Source organism: Polistes fuscatus, unplaced genomic scaffold, assembly GCF_010416935.1.
Source record: "Polistes fuscatus isolate 324 unplaced genomic scaffold, CU_Pfus_HIC Scaffold7, whole genome shotgun sequence".
Taxonomy (NCBI): Eukaryota; Metazoa; Arthropoda; class Insecta; order Hymenoptera; family Vespidae; genus Polistes; species Polistes fuscatus.
Genome location: NW_025113151.1, coordinates 2,425,148 through 2,448,243, shown reverse-complemented (window position 1 = coordinate 2,448,243; position 23,096 = coordinate 2,425,148). Strand labels below are relative to the sequence as shown.

The window sequence follows — 23,096 nt, the reverse complement described above, 5'->3', positions numbered from 1 at the left end:
TTCTTTTCTTTTTTTTTCTTATACCTAATTCACAGGTGCGAGAACTTTTCCGGCAAGGTCGTTCCCGCCAGATGGTACTACTTTTGCACAAGTCGGGCTTGGTCAAAAGCTTAGCAAAGAAATTCAACCGTACAGCTACTGGAATATGCAATTTTATCAATCGGAAGCCGCCTACGTTCGTTTTGACTATAACATACCACGTGGTGCGAGCATCGGTGTATATGCAAGAAGAAATGCACTACCAACGCATACGCAATACGACCTACTTGAAGTATTAAGTGGATTCAAGGCTCGGACCACCAGGGCGTCCCATGTTAGTGTTATTGTATCTTCTGATCCCCGCTTTTCTTTTTTTCTTTCTTATTTTTTTGTTTCTGTACTTCTTCTGCTTCATTTTACATGATTTATTTATCTTATCCTCCTAACCCTCTCTCTCTGTCTCTCTCTCTTTAAAGTTTATTTCTTTCTCGAGTTTTTATGACTTACGTATTTTATTTGATTCTTAAAGAACACGCAAAATAACGTCTCGTAATTCTCCATTTTGTTTTATATCTTATTTATTCTTCCCCCCCCCTTCCACAAGCCGTTCGAGATAACCGAACAAGAATTTAAGAAATTAAATTGTTTTTGTTATTAGGGTGAACCCAAAGTTCGTGTGTTTATTCTGTCGAAACTTGACTTTGTTTTACTTAACTGCATAATGGATTGTTTATTTGTAAAATTTACTTTGGAAATATTAATATAAATAAAAATACGCACGAACTTTTGGTTCACCCTAATATTTGTAAAAAGTGCGTGTGTGTGTGTATTTGTTTGGTCAATAAGTCATTAGAAAAATTATATTGGCTTATTTAATAAATGAGAGCATGCGAACAATTTGTATAATTAAAAACTTATCTATAAAGTAATCATAAGTGACATTTCTAATATATTTTCTACAGCCGTCAATAAAGAAAGAAGTGACTCATTACATGGAACCTGGTCACTGGTTTCTTTCGTTGTACAACGACGATGGCGACCCTCAAGAAGTTTCCTTCATCGCTGTGATAGCCGAAGACATGACGCATAATTGTCCTAATGGTTGCAGCGGGAAAGGGGAATGTCTTCTTGGTCATTGCCAATGTAATCCTGGTTTCGGTGGTGAAGATTGCAGCGAAAGCGTTTGTCCGGTTCTTTGCAGTCAACGAGGTAAATTATTTTCTCTCAATCATATTATTTATTAATTATTTATTTAATCATATTGAATAATATATTAATTCTCAAATTATATACTAAAATGGTTTCCCTATAAATTATTTTTTTTTTATAACAAAAACACCACTTGTGGTGGTTTCAAGTTGAATCATATTATTTTTTCTTTTAAATATTATTATGTTATTAATGTACTAATGTTATTGATATTATTAATGTTATATTAGTTTTTTTTTTCTAATTAATATTTCCAAAAGAAATTGTAAAAAAACAATCAATGTAAAGTTTCAACCACAATGAAAGCACAAACTTTTGTCTCAGCTTAATATCATAACGAGACAAATAAATATTTGATATATGTGTTTGTTCGATTTTAGGTGAATATATAAACGGCGAGTGTCAATGTAATCCTGGTTGGAAAGGGAAAGAGTGTTCCCTTAGGCACGACGAGTGCGAGGTACCAGATTGCAACGGTCACGGGCATTGCACCAACGGAAAATGCAATTGCGTTCGCGGTTACAAAGGGAAGTTCTGCGAGGAGGTGGATTGTCCACATCCGACGTGCTCGGGTCATGGTTTCTGCGCCGAGGGAACGTGTATTTGTAAGAAGGGATGGAAGGGTGCAGATTGCAACCAGATGGATAAGGAAGCCCTACAGTGTCTACCAGATTGTAGCGGCCATGGAAACTTCGATTTAGAAACTCAAACTTGTTTATGCGAGGCTATGTGGTCTGGTGATGATTGTTCTAAAGGTAAACTTTTACTTTATTCATTTTAAAATATTTTTGAACGATTAATTATATGTGCGGGTGTATGGGGGGTGTGTGTTTAAAAATATTAGGGTGAATCAATATAAAAAATTCATATTTCTAAAATAAATTTTATAGAGAAACAATCCATTATGCAATTTGTAACACAACTTTTGCTTCACCCTAATAATTACGCTTACAATTGATTTTAATGAATATTTCGTCGTTGAAATTTCTCAGAATTGTGCGATTTGGATTGCGGTATTCATGGCCATTGCGTAGACAACGCCTGCGATTGTGATTCCGGTTGGTCAGGTGAACTTTGCAATTTGAAACAATGCGATCCACGATGCAACGAACACGGACAGTGCAAAAATGGCACGTGCTTATGCGTAACTGGTTGGAACGGTATACATTGTACGATGGAAGCGTGTCCAAATGCCTGTTCAAGTCATGGACAGTGCAGAGTCACCTATTATGGTCAATGGGAGTGCCGTTGTTACGATGGTTGGGATGGCAAGGATTGCAGTGTTCCTCTTGAACAAAATTGTAACGACGGACGAGACAATGACAAAGGTATTACAATTAGTTCTATAATTATCGTATAGTTACATTTTTTAACGAGATTCCTATTAAATTATTTTTTCTCTTTTCTTATTACCGGTACTTTCCAAACCTTATTTTAATGCATACAATTTTTGTCAAATTTATTACCCCAATGTTAGCAGGATTCTGTATTTTTTTACAAACTCAGTAATATATTCAAAGTAATTTTAAAAAAATTAAAGTTACTTATAACACGGTGGTTTACTTAGAAATAATTTTTAAACCGTGTTTGAAAAAATTTGAATTACTTTTAACACAATACACAGTTTACAATACGAATTAAAGACTATTTATGTACTTTCCTATAATTAAATATATAAATTAATTGTTTAAATTTAATATATAAATAAACTATATTTAAATTAAGTATATAAATTTCCTTAAAATAACGAAGCGAAAAAATAATTAACTCTGGGTCTCATATAACAACACGGTTTCACACAAAATGACATTTTCTAAGAACCTATCTACCGTGTTATAAAAGGGTTACCTGTATATATTATTATATACCTGTATACGTTAATTGATTGATTAATAGGATCTAATAAATTGTAATAAATTTTAAAATATAAGAGAGAGAGAAAGAAAAATAAAGAAAAATGATTGATAATATTTTAGACGGTCTCATTGATTGCGCCGATCCGGAGTGCTGTTCGAATCATCTATGCCGAAGTAGTCAGCTTTGCGTGTCGGCACCGCAACCGATCGATATACTTCTACGAAAGCAACCACCAGCAGTAACTGCATCCTTCTTCGAAAGGATGAAATTTCTGATAGACGAGGGCAGTTTACAAAACTACGCTCGTCAAGAAATATTCAACGAGAGGTGAGTGTTTTTATATTCTTTTTTGTTCTTTTTTTTCCGTTTTATCCAACATCAATGTTTAATAAATATATATCACATATATTTTTTTCTATATATGTATATATATAATTATATATATATATATATATATTATACTAATCGTTCACCCGATCGTGACCGTACGTGATCGTCGTCGTCGTCCTTGTCCGTTTTACGTCAACTCTCGTCTACCCTTTTTTTATTCTTTTTTTATTTTAACTCATTTTTACCCCCGACCCCTCATCGCGATTATTTATATTTAAAAAAAAAGGATTTTCAAATAATATAAAAAATATTATGATCGATCTCTTATTACACGTTCGCCGTATTAAAATTTGTCCGTCCTGAAACTCGATGTTGCGTGCAGTTTTTTTACGTCTATTTATATCTCATTAAGGAAACGTTCACGACACGACCGTTGACACGTGTATCTTATAAATATACATATGTATGTGTGTTATGTGTGTGTACATATATATATATATATATTATGTATATGTATACTACGTATTTAAAATACATGTGTGTATATTATAATATACCTGTTTAAACAATACAGACACGAATTGACTTATACATAGATATGATATATACTCTGCGTTGTTGTGACCCGTGTGAAATCACATCCCAACAGTTTTATACATATGTTTTGTACGTACGTGTGCGCGAGCGTGTGACCTGCACCAATACCACCATTTAACCATCACCTATCTCTTTCTAATTCTATTCCTTACCTAAATCTCGTTCTCTTTCTATAATATACATCTTTCTTTTTTCTTCTATCTCTCTTTGGTTCTTTTTTTCTTTCTCTTCCTATATCGAGCGATTCGTTAATTTTATTATCGATAAATTATTTATTTTTTTTTTATCTATTATTATCGTGATTAGAATTTAATTGTTAAAGTGTTCACATATAAAATAATATATGTATATAATAAGTAAATTGTTTAAATGATATTTGTGTGTTCAATTGAAAATTATTATTTTCAAAAGTTTGTTTTTGCACAGAATACACAAATTATAAGATCAAATTTTTTTTTTGATATTATATATATATATATATAACAAATTGATATATTATTTATCAAATAATATATAAAATCTTGTTTTTTAAATTAATAAATCGCTCGTTAAATTCCAAAATCTTTCACAACCAATCAAACTTCTAATTCTCTTTACCCCCTCCTTTCAAAATTCTTAATCCTAACCTAAAAAATTGTTCCTTACAAAATCTCTCGATTCATATCGATATATTGTCGAAAGTTCGTCCTTTTTATCGTCGTCTTATGTCCGTCCGAGCAAAATTCGTGTGAATGTGAATATGTGTTCATAAAATCAGCAAAAAAAAAAAATATAAAATATAATATAATAAAATAAAATAAATAAAAATAAAAAAAAAATATATTAACGAATCATCGAATTTTTTTTTTCTACGATAAAAAATTATTATTACATAAATGAAGGTACCGAACAAACGGAACAAAACGAAACGAAATCAAATCGAATCAAAAAAAAAAAAGAAAAAGACTTTTAATATCATCGTCCATTTATTACTTTTTTTTCTTGTTTCTTTTTTTTTTTTTCTTAATCACTCTGCAAACGAAAATTCATCATAAACGATCGGAAAAAGAAATTAAATTTTTCAAAATCCTAAACTAAAGTTTCCTTCCAATACAATCCTTTTACATAAAATTCAAAATAAATTTTTACTTCTAGCCTTATCTTTCTCTTTCTCTCTCTCTCTCTCTCTCTCCCTCTCTCTTACTATTTTTATATATCAAATTGGCCAATAAATTCTTACGATATTTTTCTCTAATTGTAAACAAAAATAAGACAAAAATTTTCACGAACTTATTGACCAAACCAACAAAGAATTTTTCTATCTATCATTCCTTCTCCTTTTTAATCATATTCTCTCTCTCTCTCTCTCTCTCTTTTTCAATCTACTTCATTTCCCACCTTGAAATATCACATCATTTTAACTGGGCTCTGTTTTATCCGTGCTGCTCGGTCAGTATGTTCTGGAATCACTTCAACACAAGGTAAGAAAAGTTGCAAGACGTCGAAGAACAAAAAAAAAATTAAGAATAAAAAAAAAAATACATTAACAACAAAAATTAAAACAGAAAAATTAAAATGAAAGGATTACTCGATCGAAAATAACTCAAAAAAAAAAAAACAAACAAACAAACATAATTCTTAAAAATTACAAAAAAGATTTATCAACGCCAACGAAAAAAAAAAAAAAAAAAAAAAAAAAAGAAAAGAAATCAACGAACAAAAAACGATAAAACTTTTGTGCGAGATAAAACAAACAAACAAACAAACCAAAAAAATAAATAAATAAATAAATACAAAATATTACGTAGCGTTTTATAAGCGGTAATAGTTGCTGCTGCTGTTTGACGAATATTTTTGTGCATTTCGTATCTCGTATGTAATACATATGTATATACATCCTGCATCCGAATCTAAAGAAAGATTGCACTCGGTCAAAAAAATTTCTCATTAAAACGAACAAATTAAAAAAAGAATATTATATATTAAAAATATATATATTTTATATACAGAGAGAAATGGAAAAATATATTTAAATGAAATTAATTCGACAATGTGCATCATGAGAAATTGTTTAAAAAGAAAAAAAAAGAAAAAAAAAAGGGGGAAAAAACGAGTGCGATCTTTCGAAGTTCACTTGTTAAGAAAAAAAAATAAAACCAACCCGTTCAAAACCCCCTTTGTATCCTATTGTTAAATATATATATCTACACTCTATCTCGTTGCATGGTTCAGTTACCTTAATATTCCTACGTTGTGTTTCGTGCCTTTTACGTTGAGCTTCCAACTTTATGTTACTCGTATAAATATATGTACGTTTTGTACGTATGTGTGAGATTAATGTGTACGTCTTTCTGCTGGGATGTATGCTAAATGTATGAATGTGAATTGTATGAATGATATATATGTATGTGCGTTTCTGTAAATATATATATATATGATAAATATAATCGAAAAATATGTAACGTGGTATGCAGATTTCGAACTATCTGTTTCTCTCTCTCTCTCTCTCTCTCTCTCTCTCTCTATCTATCTATCTATCTATCTATCTATCTATCTCTATCTCTCTCTTTCTTCTATTTCTATCTTTTACTAATTTTTCTCTTTTTTTTTTTAATTTTCTATCTTTCTTTATTCGGTGCAAAAGAGGCACTTTGATTAGAAAACAAAGATGGCCGCCGTCAAGTGAAACCTCCTCGTTGGAAAAAATATACGCAATACTTCGTGACACGAACGGGAGATGACATTTTCTTTCGAGAGACCACCCCCCGTTGTGTGTGCACGCAATCGCTAAATTTTCAATCGAAATACTTGCCAGAGTTATTTACTCTCTTACTGTATTTATATATTTACATATTTTCTTTTTCTTTCTGATTATTATTATTATTATTATTATTAATATGATTTCTTGTCTAACCCTTCTTTCTCTATCTCATTCTCACTTTTTCTAAGCTGCCTTTAGAATTTTATACCTCTTTTTTCAATTATTCCTCTTTAGCACTGACAAGCAAGAAGAACATTTGAAGTATCTAATATTATTATTATTATTATGTATGGAAATTCGTAAGAATCGAGTCGAGTGTTTAAACAATGCATTGCGCGATGTGCACGGTGTATAATTTTAGCGATCTCGCGTCAAGGATCTTGTCGTTCTTTTAAATTATCTTATTATTATGAATTATTATTAAAATGTAGAAAGTAATATTTTATGTTTTCTTTGATATTAAATTATTTTATATGACTCTGATTTGAATGTAAATAAAAATCTCTCATTATTTTATAACGTTCGTGTAACAACACTTATATTTATTAACAGGATGGCAAGATATTCGCGTATTTGTTTAAAAAAAAAACAATATAACAAAAAGGTACACCGAATTAATTACTACACTTAATAAATTCAAAAATTAATTATTTCATTTAAATTAAAACAACGACAACATCCTTCGAACGTTCCTGTATCATCATTCACGTATTCACTTGAAAAGAAAAACAAAAAAACGTATTAAAAAAAAAAAAAAACGAAGGAAGAGAAGATGACAAAGTAAACACTCTGTAGTAGAATTTGAAATTTAGAATTAGAACTTAGAGTCATGCTTTTTTATTAATGGTAGTGTAAGAAGGAAAGCACATTGAAAGAGTAATCACCATTAGTTTAGACGTATTTTTTTGATAACTAGAATAATAAAAAAATAGTTAAAATCGTTAACATTATTATTCTCTAACAGTCGGTCTGCAGTAATACGTGGTCGAGTTGTCACGCACCTTGGTACGGGACTAATGGGAGTACGCGTTAGCACGAGTACACCCTTGGAAGGGTTTACCCTGACGAGAGACGACGGTTGGTTCGATTTACTGGTGAACGGGGGTGGTGCAGTGACCTTGCAGTTTGGGAGGTCACCTTTCAAGGCGCAGAGTCATATCGTCTTTGTCCCATGGAATGAGGTAAGCAAATGAGAATACAAGAAAATATAAGTTAGATCATTGGTGTTAAGAATAAAATGCAATGTAAATTTATTCCTTTAACATATTTCATTATTATAGGTGGTGATAATCGACAAAATAGTAATGAGTACGGCTGAAGAAAAACCATCGGTTCACGTACCCCACGCATGCGCAGCTCACGATTACGATTTGATGAAACCACTCGTGTTGGCTACGTGGAAACAAGGTCTCCAGGGTGCCTGTCCTGATAAAAGCGCCATCTTAGCTGAATACCAAGCTATACAGGAAAGTTTGCAAATACCCGGAACCGGTTTAAATCTTGTATATCACAGTTCGAGAGTGGGAGGTTATTTATCGACGATACAAGTCCAATTGACACCGGAAACTATACCACCTACGCTAAGTTTAGTACATCTGAGAATCTCGATCGAAGGTATCCTTTACGAGAGGACATTCGAGGCTGATCCGGTAATCAAGTATACGTATCCATGGAATCGATTGAACGTTTATCGTCAACGCGTTTATGGCGTTACCACTGCCATGGTTAAGGTTGGTTACGAGTATAGCGATTGCAAAGACATCATTTGGGATGTTCAAACCACTAAACTTAGCGGCCACGACATGGCAATATCCGACGTTGGCGGTTGGAATCTAGATATTCATCATAGATATAATTTCCACGAGGGTATTTTACAAAAGGGTGATGGTTCCAACATATATTTGAAGCACAAACCTAGGGTCATCCTTACTACCATGGGAGATGGTCATCAAAGACCTTTGGATTGTTACGATTGTGACGGAGAAGCTTGGAAACAACGCTTACTCGCACCGGTCGCACTTGCGACTGCACCGGACGGTTCCATTTACGTCGGTGACTTTAATTTGGTTAGGAAGATCTTGGTAGATGGAACTGTCAAGACCGTACTTAGATTAAAGTAAGTATTAAACTTATGTCATAAATATAACGCATACAATCAAATCAAATAAATGTATTATTAAATATGAATATTTGTTAATAATAAATCTATTTGTTTGCAGTGCCACAAGAGTCTCTTATCGATATCACATCGCTATAAGTCCCCTGGATGGTATCCTATACGTTTCGGATCCAGAATCTCATCAGATACTTCGTGTACGCGATACTAACGATTACTCTGATCCAGATCACAATTGGGATACCGTTGTTGGGTCCGGAGAACGTTGTCTTCCAGGTGACGAAGCACATTGCGGAGATAGTGCATTGGCTAAAGACGCAAAATTGGCTTATCCAAAAGGTGTGGCAGTATCGATAGACAACGTTCTTTACTTTGCCGATGGTACAAATATCCGAATGGTTGATAGAGACGGAATAATAAGCACCGTGATTGGTAATCACATGCACAAATCACAATGGAAACCGATTCCTTGCGAGGGTACTTTAAACGTCGAGGAGGTTCATTTACGTTGGCCAACGGAATTAGCGATCAATCCACTCGACAATTCTTTGCACATGGTCGACGATCACATGGTACTTCAATTGGCTCCGGATGGTCGTGTCAAAGTTGTAGCTGGTCGTCCGTTGCATTGCGCATCACCGTTGTCATCCTTTGACACGGAACTAGCCACTCATGCCACTTTGGTGATGCCTCAAAGTATAGCTTTCAGCCCATCTGGAAACCTTTACATCGCTGAGAGCGATTCTCAACGAATAAATCGTGTCAGAGTGATCGGCACAGATGGCAAGATTTCACCTTACGCCGGTGCCGAATCGAAATGCAATTGTCTCGAACGTGGCTGTGACTGTTTCGAAACCGATCATTATCTAGCATCCACTTCTAAATTCAACACCATATCGTCTATCGCTGTTTCACCCGACGGTGTCGTACATATCGGTGATCAGGCTAATTATAGAATACGTTCGGTCACGGCAAGCATACCGGATGCCAGTGACGCCAGGGAATATGAAATTTATTCCCCAGATACTCAAGAGATTTACGTGTTCAATAGATTCGGTCAACACATTGCTACGAAAAATATTCTAACCGGTGAAACGGTATATCTTTTCACCTACAACGTTAACAGCAGTAATGGCAAACTAAGTACCGTCACGGATGCAGCTGGAAATAAAGTCTTCCTTTTACGCGACTACAGTAATCAAGTAACTTCCATTGAGAATACCAAAGGACAGAAGTGTAGATTAAGAATGACTAGGATGTGGATGTTACACGAGTTCAGTACACCGGATAATTACAACGTAACGTTCAATTATCACGGTCCCGCTGGACTTCTAGCCAACAAACTTGACAGTACTGGGCGCGGTTATGTATACGATTATGATGAATTTGGTAGATTGACAAGTGTGGTTACACCTACCGGTAAAATGATCAGTCTAACCTTTGATCTTAGTCTTAAAGGAGCTATCGTTAAGATAGGACAAAACAGTAGAAAACCTGTCTCGATGTTGATCAAAGGTTCTTCAGTCGTTACGAAGGTTGGCGATGCTGAACAAAGAACAACAGTTCTTCCTGATGGTTCCGTCAGAATGGTTACACCTTGGGCTCATACCGTTAGCACGGATACGATGCCTTATTCGATTCTGGCCGAAATCGAACCACTTCTTGGCGAAAGTTATCCCGTATTGGCTAAACAAAGAACAGAAATTGCCGGTGATTTGGCTAACAGATTCGAATGGCGTTATTTCTTGAGAAAAATAGCTGGTAGCAGGAGCCGTAACAGAGCCGTTGCACAAGTCGGTCGTAAACTTCGAGTTAACGGTGAAATCTTACTATCATTGGAATACGAAAGGGAGACCAATACCGTTGCCGTTTTCATGGATGATCGAGTCGAACTATTAAACATAACCTACGATAGAACTTCACGGCCATTAAAGTGGGGTCCTACGGATGGCGTTTTTGCTGGCGTTGAATTAGATTATGATCGATTTAGTAGGCTAACCAGTTGGACTTGGGGTGACATTAGCGAAACTTATGGTTTTGACAGAGCTGGCAGATTATACGAAATTAAATATAGCGATGGTACTTCTATGGTTTATGCGTTCAAAGATATGTTCAGTAGTTTACCATTAAAAGTTACAACACCACGTGGAAGTGATTATTTGTTACAATACGACGAAGCTGGTGCACTTCAATCTCTTACAACACCACGAGGACACATTCATGCGTTCTCACTTCAGACATCTCTAGGATTCTACAAGTATCAATATTATTCACCCATGAATCGACACCCCTACGAAATTTTATACAACGACGATGGACAAATACTTGCCAAGGTTTACCCGCATCAGAGTGGTAAAGTGGCATACGTTTACGATCACTCAGGAAAATTGGAAACCACTTTAGCAGGTAAGTTTATACTAAGAGACACCTGTATACAATTCCGAAAAATCTAAATTTAAATTGGAAACAAATTGTTATTTAATATTATCTCCAAGAAAATTCATTTTTGCAACATAGTTATTAAAAAATCTACCAAATGTTTACTGTGTAGGAAAAGCTAAAGCTTTGTAAAAAGAATATTTTAAATAAAATATTATGAGTGCAAAATCGAGCAAAATTGACCAAGGGTATTGGATAGCTCAAAAATTAGAGTAGTTATTCGAAAAACGAAATACCCAAGTTTGAGTCCCAATGAGGAATCCTACTTAAACGTGATAAATAAACAAACGAAATAAATGAAACTTCTTTTAATTTTCAGGTCTATCATCGATACATTACACATATCAAGAAACAACAAGTCTAGTTCGTAGCATTGATATCAACGAGCCTAATTTCGAGATGCGTATTGAGTACAAGTATCACGCTGGAATAGTCAAAGACGAGAAGATCAAATTTGGAAGTAAAAGTGGCATGGACAATGCGCATTATCGATATCAATACGATGGAAATGCTCGTATATCTGGAATCGAGGTTGACATCAATGGGAAACAACTTCCGCAATTGCGATTGAAATACAATCAAAATCTTGGTGTATTGGAAGGAGTAGGTGATCTAAGAATTTATAGGAATGTATTTAATAGATCGGTCATGCAAGATAGTAGCAAACAATTCTTCACCGTCACCGATTACGACGATCACGGCCGAATCAAGACAGTTCTCATGAACATCAGATCTTTGGACGTATTCAGAATGGAACTGGAATATGATAATAGAAATCGTATAAAAATGAGGAAATTGATGATCGGTAAGGAATCCTTGGAAAAGAAGGAGTGGTCCAGAATGGATAAGATCACGTACAACGCTGATAGTCACGTACTCGAAGTAGCAGACACGGATAACAACTGGCAATATGCGTACGATGAGAACGGTAATATCGTTGGTGTTACCGAACACAGTGAAAAGATTGTCTTAGGTTATGATAGCGGTGATCGAGTCGTTCAATACGGTGACGTGGAATTCAATTCATACGATGGTCGAGGATTCGTTGTTATTCGAGGAGAACACAAATACAGGTAAGTTTCTAATAATACAAACTCATCGTCTATTCTAATAAGATTAAGTGACATTCTGACATTTGGTATCGTTCCAATAGATATAACTCGAGGGGTCAATTGATTCACGCATCGGAACATAAGAAATTCCAAATCTGGTACTTCTACGATGATCGTGGTAGGCTGGTATCTTGGAACGACGACAGGGAAAACATAACTCAATTCTTTTATGCTAATCCAAAGACACCGGATTTGATAACGCACGTACACTTCCCGAAATCATCAAAGACCTTCCGATTCCTCTACGATCAAAGAGATTTCTTGATGACAGTTGAAACATCCGAGCAAAGGTTTTACGTGGCAACTGATCAAAATGGTTCACCTTTGGCACTGTTCGACACCAATGGAAATCTCATCAAGGAAATGCGTCGTACACCGTTCGGGAAGATCATCAAGGATACCAATCCAGATTTTTACTTGCCGATTGATTTCCATGGTGGATTGTTCGATCCCAATACGAAATTGATTTACCTGAACAAGAGACTGTACGACCCAACCGTAGGACAATGGATGACACCGGCATGGGAACAAATGGCTAACGAGTTGACAACACCAACGGATATCTTCATCTATCGTTTCCGTAATAACGATCCCATCAATTTCAAACAGAATGTCGAATACATGACAGACTTGGCAAGTTGGCTTAAACTCTATGGTTACGATATATCTTCGATGTTGGGCTCCGAGTACACGAAACAAATGGTTTACCAACCAAGCGCAACAATAACTTCGCCACAATTAACACCAGACTTCGGTGTAATGTCAGGATTGCAATGCATCGTCAATCGGGTACACGAGAAATTCTCAGATTTAGGTTTCGTACCAAAACCATTATTAAAATTGGAACCCAAAACTAGGAATCTCTTACCACGAGTAGCACACCGTCGTGCAGTATTCGGTGAAGGAATCTTAGTATCCAGAGTAGGTGGTAGAGCATTGGTTAGCGTAGTGGATGGCGTTAACACCGTAGTCCAAGACGTTGTAACATCAGTATTCAACAATTCTTATTTCTTACCGCTACACTTCAGCGTTCACGACCAGGACGTGTTTTATTTCGTCAAAGACAATGCTTTGAAGATAAGAGACGACATGGAAGAACTTCAACGACTCGGTGGTATGTTCAACGTCTCGACACACGAAACAACCGAACACGGTGCAGGAACGTGGAAAGAACTGAGATTGCACAATCCAGACGCAGCCGTTGTAATAAAATACGGTGCCGATCCTGAACAGGAAAGGCACAGGATATTAAAACACGCCCACAAACGTGCCGTTGAAAGAGCATGGGAAATAGAAAAGCAATTAGTTATGGCCGGTTTTCAAGGTAGAGGTGACTGGTCCAAAGAAGAAAAGGATGAGCTTTTGAATCGTGGTACTGTCGATGGTTACGAAGGTGTCGACATTCACAGTGTACACAGGTATCCACAATTAGCCGACGATCCTGGTAACGTTGCATTCACTCGGGATACCAAAAGGAAAAGACGAAAGAGTGGCAACAGACGTAGCAGAAGCCACAGACACGACTCGTGATTCGAAAGGACTACGCGTGCTCGGGAAATCCTTTGGGACTTGATTCGCGTGCCCGCGTGAATCTTATTATTTTTTTTTTCCGCGTATGAGATTTATAAAATATAAAGTGTATGTGGTGGCAAATAATTGAAAATGGATTATACTACTACTACTACTACTACAACTACTACTACTACTACTCGAGATGATATTATCTGATCTATCTCGCTATCTCTTCTCAACGCACTCGAACTTAAAACAAGAGGAGGAGGAGGAGAAGGAGGAGGAGGAGGAAGAAGAAAATGAAAATAAAATATGAACGATAGTGAATAGATCAATTTTTGAAGGATCGAAAGAAATGGGATTTGGGGATTATCTATTATAATCCTTTTCTTATAACCCCCCACCCCAACCCAAAAGAAAAAATCTTCAACAAATATTAGGGTTAATTAATTAATTGATTAATTAATTAATTACCTGAGAAAAGAAAAGAGGAAAAAAAAAAGCACGTTAAAAATTTTTATTCTTTATACGATTATTATTCTCTTCTCGTTGCTGTTGATGACACAAATTCGTTTTGGAAATAATAATAATGAATAATAATGAATAATAATAAATAATTAATAATAATAATAATAATAATAAAATAATAATAATAATAATAATAATTAATGATAAATAATTAATAATGATATTGATAACGAGAGAAAGGAAAGAGGGGATATATTATTGTGTACAGTTATGATCGCAGTTGAAGATGATGGTTCTTTTTTTTTTCTCTTTTTATTTTTGTTTTTTTTTTTTTTCAAATTGAACGAAGTGTTACGCATATACTTTCAAGGTGCCGTCCGTGAGGAATGAAAATAATCTCTCGAAGAAAATTTACGAGTGCGTGATAAAGAGATCGTGACGATGATAAGAATTAAAAGAGTTAAAAACAAAAAATAAAACGAACGAGGATAAGAAAATCATTTCGCAAAATAACAAACATACATACAAACAAACAAACAAACAAACAAACAAATAAATAAATAAATAAATAACGTCGATCGCGTATTAGAAAATTTCGATGGTGTTTCCTATGTGTCTGTCATCCCACAGGATTTTTAAATACATGTAAAAAAAAAAAAGAAAACATGTGTCGCGTATACTACACTCCCCGATTATTCCGACGTATTAGTATTTAAAATCGCGAGAGACACTTGTGTTCGTCCGATAATTAAGAAGAAAAAAAAAAAAAATACAAGAAATGAAAAGAAAAAACAGAAGAAGGAAGATAAAAAAAAAAAATTAACAAACGAACTGACAAACAATGGTGATGAGCAGAATTGACGAAGGGAAATGAAGAAAAAAAAAAGAAAAGGAGGAATTTAAATAAAAAGAAAAAAGGAAATTAAGTGTCGAAGAAAAAGGTACTACCACTGACGTCATTATTAACGTCAGATATTTTTAACATGGCGTAATATATAATAATAATAATAATAATAATAATAATAATAATAATAATTATGTGTATTAGAAAGAAAGAAACGAAAAGAGAAAGAGAGAGAGAGAGAGAGAGAAAGAACAGAGACAGACAGATATGCAAGAAATTGTAAATAATGGCTAATTAATTAATAATTAATTAATTAATTAAATTAATGGTAAAATAAATGTAGATAATATTATACATATGAACATATATATTGCGTATCTCGAACGCGGATTATCCGGTTTCACGTTCTTTTTTTTCTTGTTTCCTTGCTTTTTTTTTCCTTTTTTTCCTTATTTTTCTTTTCATCAAAACCAAAATGGAACTGCCGACAAGGAAGGAAGGAAGGAAGGAAGGAAAAAAAAGGGGGAATAAAAATAGGAATGCTTTTTTATATGTACTCGCGCGACAAAAAGAAAATACAACACACGAATCGCGATTCGGGCCGAAAAGTGACGGCGTAATTACCGGACAACGGTTTACAGTATAATAATAATAATAATATTAATATTAATAATAATAATAATAATAATAATAATAAAGAAAAAAATAGAATGTGTGAAACGATAATTAAAATGAAACAAATAAACGAGAGATTGGAATCGTTTAATCTGATAAAAGAAAAACGATTTTAATCTGACTCTCCGCCCGCACCCGTACCGTACCCGTCACGCATGCGTTCCCGTCTCGTCAAAATCGTATAAAACGTTAACACTAAACTGCGCTAATGTAAGAAAAAATGGAAATGTGTTTTCACTTAAAATTCGTCGTTATTAAAGGTGTAAATAGTTTCTATAGATTATTAATGAAATACGTTAGGATGATAGAAAAATAAGAACCGAATGGGATGATCGTTTTTTTAAACGATTAAAACACGAGTTCCCTTCTCTGTAACGTTCTAACGGGTGGTGGGTAGGAATTGGGGTTGGAAGTAGGGATAAGGAAGGGGGAAGAAAGGGACACGGTCAAGATGAAAAAATATTGTCCAGGAGAAATGAAATAAATATAATAAAAATTATGCTAATTATATAATAATAATTAAATATTATTAATAATAATAATAATAATAATAATGATGATGAGGATGATAATGATGATGAGATGGCGATTATGATGATGAAGATGATAAGTATAATAATAAAACGATATGATATATAGTAAGGATAATAATGAGGATTAGAATAATAAGAATAATAAGAATAGGAATAAGGAATAAGAATAATAATAATAATAATAATAATAATAATATATAGTGATAATGAAAGATCTGATAATGGTTAATATTAATAATTATTATATGAAAATACCCCGCCTATCTTTCTACTAAAAATGAGAAATTATTTTTTGAATTGTGTCGTCGAAGAGGTCCTGTGTAGTCGTCCCCACGTATCTGTGGGATCGTCCTCCCTTTTTCCCCCCTAAACCCCACCCATTCCCCCTACCCTTAATAATATATATATATACATATAAAACAATTTGTCCTCGTTCCAATCCACCACCCTTTTGCGAAAATCCTTCATTGTGAGAAAAAGACTCATCCACTGTCTCCTATTCCACCAACCACCAACCACCACCACCACCACCACCTCCCCGCCCCACTCCAAATGAAAAAGAAATAAATAAATATAAATGATTTAATAATAATAATATAATAATAATATAATAATATAATAATAATAATAAAACACATACAAAACACACGTACATATGTACTACTTTGTAAATAATATTAACTGAACATTGTCGTTGTTTATCAAGTATCGAGTAATGAAGTTCGAAGAGTAAAAAAACGAAAAGTATTATTAAAACAAAACAAAAACAAGCAAAAAAAAATAAAATAAAATAAAATAAATAAACATGTATAACGTAGCTCGATGACTCCGTGATTTTGATCAAATGAAAAAAAAAATAAAGTAACTGAGCATAGAAAGTAAAGAAAAGAAAATATAAATAAAGTAAAATAAAATAAAAGAAAAAAAGTATAACTCTGCATAATATGTATAATTGTAATAGAGGAAAAAATGGGGGAAGAGAAAAAGTGAGAGAGAAAGAAAGAAAGAAAGAAAGGAAGAAAGAAAGAAAGAAAGAAAGAAAAAAAATGCAACGAGCCAACGTGCTAATGTGCCACGTTGTGTTCTCCACGTAGGTGTATTATAATAATAATATTAAAATAATATTAAAATAATAATAATAATAATAATAAACTAAATAAATAAATAAATAATTAAACAAAATGAAAAAGTATACATAATCATAACTGCAGCGTACGTAACTATAATAATAAATAGTTTGACGAGTCAACGTGAAAGGTGAGCAATTTAATTAACAAGATAAAAGACAAAAAGGTAAAAAAATTAATACGCGAAGAAAGAAAGAATGAAAGAAGATGAAAAAATGAGTATGCCTAATGAACCTTATTAAAAAAAAAAAAGAAATGATTGATAAAAGATACGCCCATTGTACATATCCGTTGTGCATAGACAGAATGCCGGTAAAAATATCTTTTGCATCTTAAGAGAGAAAAAAAAAATAAAGGAAGAAAGAAAATATTTAAAAAAAGTTAAGAAAAAATGAAAAGAGTAAGAATAATTTTTTAAACGACGAAGGATCATGCAAGCGACCCTAACGCAAAAATGGAGACCTCTAATTTAACACTAAACGTATCACAGGACCAATCGAATGACCGGTTTGAAGAATTCAAAAATTAATTTGAGTTTTTTTTAATATTTCGCATTTATTGGTTTATTTTCTTTTATTTTTAATAATTTTAATTATATTTATATTGTTTTATTATTATTACTATTAGTATTATTATTATATTATTATTATTATTGTTGTTGTTATTGTTATTATTATTATTATCATTATTATTATATTATTAAATATAAATTGTTTTATTTATTATTTAAGCCAGTACCAAATTATTGTGCTATTATCTGCATTTATTTATAAAAATAGAAACGAGATATAACTTTTGTTAAAGATCGGTTCAATTGACCGGTTACGATATAATTGTGTATACATAAATTTTTAGTTTTAAATATCACGACCGGTCAAATGATCGGTATTTAATTTTAATTTTAATATCTTTTTTTTTTTTTTCATCGAATGTTATTACTTTTTATTCGTTTGACACATTACTTTATAATTATAATTATAAATATTATTTTATTATTATACACAAACATTTTGTTTTATTTATTATTTATACCATAATGTCAAATTAATTTAACCATTAACAAACTGCACTCACGCAAACTTTTCTTAAAAACCGGATCGTTCGACCGGTAACGATAAAAAAAAAAGAAATACTGTTGATAGGTTTGGCGTTAAATGAAAAACATAAAAGAAAAGAAAAAAAGACATTTTAATTTTTCAAAAATCTCTATTTTATCGAAATTTGTAATATCCCTAATAGGATCGTCGTGATTTTTCGTCATTCTATTTTTTTGTATTCTACAAAATTCGTTCCATTTATTCATTATTTTCTTCATATATTTAAACGATAAAAATTACAAACGGAAGTTACATATTTACACTCGTATAAACTTATTAAATTATTATTAAAAAAAAAAAAAAAAGGAGAAAAGACGTACGCAAAACTATAGCGTCACGCGCGCGAACAACTGTGATTCGAATTTTCTAATCTCACTTCTCTTCTCAAAATAATTTTTCAATTTTAAAACGACGTTGCCGATCATTAATATTATTTCGAGAATTAATTAATAAAGAATTTTTCCGACATACTAATTTCTTTTTTTCCAAATAAAATCCGGCAAAATATAACAAACATAATAATAATAATAATAATAATAATAATAATAATAATAATAATAATAAATAGTAAAATAATAATACTAGTAATAAAGATAGTAATAATAATAATAATAATAATAATAATAATAATAATAATAATTGATAACGATAATTAAATGATAAAAAAAGAATAAAGAATGCAAAAAGTGAAATGTTAAGAAAAAGCAAACACGTTGTACGCGAAAAGGCTCGTAAAAGAAAAAAAAAAGAAAAAAAGGGGAAAAAAAGTACAGAAGAAGAAAAATAATGTAGTTTTCTACGTGTACACTCGCTAATATTGCGCGAATCGATACGTAAAAAACGGGGAGAGAGAAAAAGGAAAAGAAAAGAAATTCAAATATAGGGAGAAATAAAATCACACGACAAGACGTTTAAATTAACCTTAAAAAAAATAAAACAAAAAACAAAAAAAGAAAAGAAAAGAAAGGAAGGAAATTTAAAATAGGGACAAAAATAAAAAACAAGAGGAAAAAGAAAGAAAAAATATTACAAGAAAGCAAAAAGAAAAGAAAGAAGACGATAATGTAAAATGGCGGCTGCCCCCCCACCCCTTTGTGTAATCGAGTTTAACTTTAAACGCTTAAGCACGTCGTCGCTTCCTTTCGCGCTTGCGCACTAACGTCGTATTATAAATAAGGAGCGAGGTTTCAGGAGAGAAATATTTTAAAACCGAACACACATATAAAGATAAATAAAAGCAAGGAACGGGAAATAATTATAAAAGAAAAAAAAGAAAAATATTAATGAAACCCCGATTGATGATCTCTCGCCCTTTCCCCTTCGTCTTCGTCTTCTTCTTATTCTTCTTCTTCTTCTTCTTCTTCTTCTCGCTCGGAATTGAAAGGGAAAAAAAAAAAAAGAAAATCGATCGAATTGACAATGTTAAAAAAACGATATGATAAATTACGACGATTACGAACAAAGATGGCGGTCTCGCGTAGGAAGGAAGCTCGAATAAACTTTTATTATTGTTACGCTGCTGTGGGCCCTCATCCCACATTTCCTAATTCCTCTCGCGAAGTATAATAATTTGACGATATATGATTCAAAAATAAATAAAACAAATAAACATATAAAATATGGAATATTAAAATAAGAAAAATAATGTGTTTAACGTATCTTCGCATGAGGAAGGAGAAAAAGCGGGTGTCGGCAAATGGCGACTAAGAAAAAAAAGCAATACTTCTTAAACTATCGTGTATGTTGTCTTTAAAAGTAATACCGAAAAGAAGCCTGTTCTGCGAGGAAGAATAAAAAAGAGAGAGAGAGAGAGAGAAAAGTGAAGAAATATGTTTTAGAAAGATTAATATAGTGCGTGATGTGTGTGCGTGCGTGTGTATGTGTGCATGCGAGTATGTATGAGAAAAAAAAATAAAAGAATAGAATGAAAGAAAGAATTTACGCGTGTGTGAAGAAAGTGTATCAAATATGTACGCGTATGAGTGTGCAAGTGTACTACATATAAATAAATAAATAACATATATATACACATATATATATATATATTAATATATATACAAAATTGTGTTAACGATAAATATCGTGGAAGGGGAAAGAAAGAAAGTTGTGCGCTTTTCTAAAAGTATAAAAGAAAAATAAAAAGATACCGTAAAAAATAAAAGTAAAAAAAAAAAAAAAAGGATGCTAATCCGAAGGGAAGAAAATATGTGTCCTCCTCGCTAGAGGTAATTTAAAACAAACAAACAAAATAATATTACGAGAAAAAGAATGAGAATGAGAAGGAGAGAGAGAGAGAGAGAAACAAGAGACACTTGTTCCGACCGTGTAACGCTTTGTCGCGGTCACGTGACACACGTTTAATTTTGTACATAAAACAAATAAACAAACAAACAAAGGAAAAAAAAGAAAGAATGAAAAGAAGAAGCGACGAACGAAAGATTTATATTTTGCTTCGTGAACGGATTCGTGCGTATAAAGACGGTGATGTTAGGGGGTTGGGACTGAGGGGAGAGGGGTAGAGGGATAGAAATAAACGTAAAAGAAAAAAAAAGAAAATTATGCGATAATATTCTCATTTTAAAAAATTGGCACAATGATATATTATTATTAATGATAATAGGATGAAGAAAATAAAAATAATAAAAAATCGTGGAGGTCGTCTCTGACTCTAAAATCCTTTTTATATAAAAAAAAAATAAATTCTTTTTTAAAAATATATATGAGGAAAAATGTGTAAGAAAAAAAAAAAAAGAAAAAGAAAAAAAAGAAATGTTTAAAGAGTATCCTCCAGATTTCGTAATTCGTGCGTTGTGAGCCGGTTTAAGGAAAAAATCGAACTATTTTAAAAGAATGAAAATAAAATAAAAGTAAAGACGGGATGATAATTTAAAATTTAAAAAATAAAATAAAATAAAAGGAAAGACTTGGAAGGTGATAAAATAGAGTGCAGAAAATTAGATTGAAACGAGATGATCGTTTAATAAAAATTCATTTTACGTGTTCGTTCAATCCTCGTTTCGTCCGGCTCGTTCGCCCGTTCGTCTGTAGATTTTTATTATTTTTCTTTTTCATTAAATAATTTAATAATTATGCAAATGAAATAGGAAAGAAGAAAGGAAGGAAGGAAGGAAGGAAGGAAGGAAGAAAGGAAGAGGAAGAACGAATAAAAGGAAAGAAAATGGCAGGAGAGATGAGAAGTTGAGAAAACAAAAAAAAAGAAAGAATTTGTAAATATGATGATAATTGCGATCATTGTGTAAATATACTCTTTCAATGAAAAACACACACGTGAAAGAAGACACGTAAAATACTCTAACACACACTCATACTCGCATCTTACACGTACCTAAAAAAAAAAAGAAAAGAAATACATACACACACATATGGGCACGCATGTGCAGCACGTTGTTGTACGTGTTCGTGTTCAACGCGCGAGGTTTATTTTATAAGAACTACATTATTATATATATACACACACACCTCCCTCCCCACACACACATACACACACACATATATATATATATATACATATTACCGTGTAATGATATTTAACAATAAGGTACATATATTCTATACTCTTACACGCTAAGTACTCAATAAATATATCTATAAAATTTCCTAGTGTTTGTGAATGTCTAAACCTAAACCTAATCCTAATTATCCCATCGTTTCGTGACGTCTTGAGCTACTACTCCTAACCCTTCACTCTCAACCCTTAACCCTTCCCCCGTTAATCTAGCAAAAATATTTCTATTTATTCACACACAAAGAAAAAAAAGAAATAAATCCATTATAATTATTGGATTACCAGAAAAGTTCGTGCCAATTTGTAAAGAAAATTCAAAAATGCAAGAATATAATAAATCGCGAATTTAAATTCGCGTAAATCGGCACGGAATTTTTCTGGCAAGCCAATACTTTTGTAAATTATTCGTCGGATCCGTCGTAAGGTCTTTTATAAATATATATTGTTCCTAAATGTTATCATAATTACTCGTTTGAAACTACCACCACCACCACCACTACCACAACCACCCCTTCTAATTATATCTCTTCTCTCTCACACATAAACATATCTAAAAAATAATTATTTTCTCTTACTCTCCTATTTTGCTATATAAATTATATTTTTCTTCTCATTGAATTGAACAAAATTTTTAATTATACAAAATGAACATTAGATTAAGCGTGTATAAAGAAAAGAAGAGAAAAAATGAAAAGATATAATACGAGTGGAGATAAATAAAGAAATAAAAATAATAAAGAATAAAACTTTGAAATGAAAGCGTCCTTAGAACGGATCCGTCGCAAATCTGATTAAAAAAAAAAAAGAAAGAAAATGAAAGAAAAAGTACCTACAAGAACGCGACGATGTGATGATGAAAGTTGTTTTTTCTAACGAACTACTATTTGAAAGGAAAAATAATTAAAAAGTCTTTTAGTAACATTAAACGACAAGTT

General features: G+C 32.5%; 1 protein-coding gene across 9 annotated transcripts in view; it reads left to right on the top strand.

Moving 5' to 3' along the window:
• Positions 1 to 15,144, top strand: part of LOC122524367 (teneurin-m) — a 735,394-nt gene extending 720,250 nt beyond the window's left edge. For 8 of the 9 annotated variants that reach the window (XM_043646584.1, XM_043646586.1, XM_043646583.1 and 5 more), the window contains 11 exons: positions 36 to 313; positions 942 to 1,188; positions 1,569 to 1,943; positions 2,181 to 2,516; positions 3,165 to 3,372; positions 5,406 to 5,432; positions 7,677 to 7,893; positions 7,993 to 8,828; positions 8,932 to 11,234; positions 11,587 to 12,340; positions 12,421 to 15,144. In XM_043646584.1, the coding sequence (XP_043502519.1) occupies positions 36 to 313; positions 942 to 1,188; positions 1,569 to 1,943; positions 2,181 to 2,516; positions 3,165 to 3,372; positions 5,406 to 5,432; positions 7,677 to 7,893; positions 7,993 to 8,828; positions 8,932 to 11,234; positions 11,587 to 12,340; positions 12,421 to 13,909 (7,070 nt within the window). In that variant the 3' untranslated portion in view covers positions 13,910 to 15,144. The remainder of the gene's footprint in view (positions 1 to 35; positions 314 to 941; positions 1,189 to 1,568; positions 1,944 to 2,180; positions 2,517 to 3,164; positions 3,373 to 5,405; positions 5,433 to 7,676; positions 7,894 to 7,992; positions 8,829 to 8,931; positions 11,235 to 11,586; positions 12,341 to 12,420) is intronic. The other variant, XM_043646587.1, reaches the window with a different exon arrangement.
• The last annotated feature ends 7,952 nt before the right edge of the window (positions 15,145 to 23,096 follow it).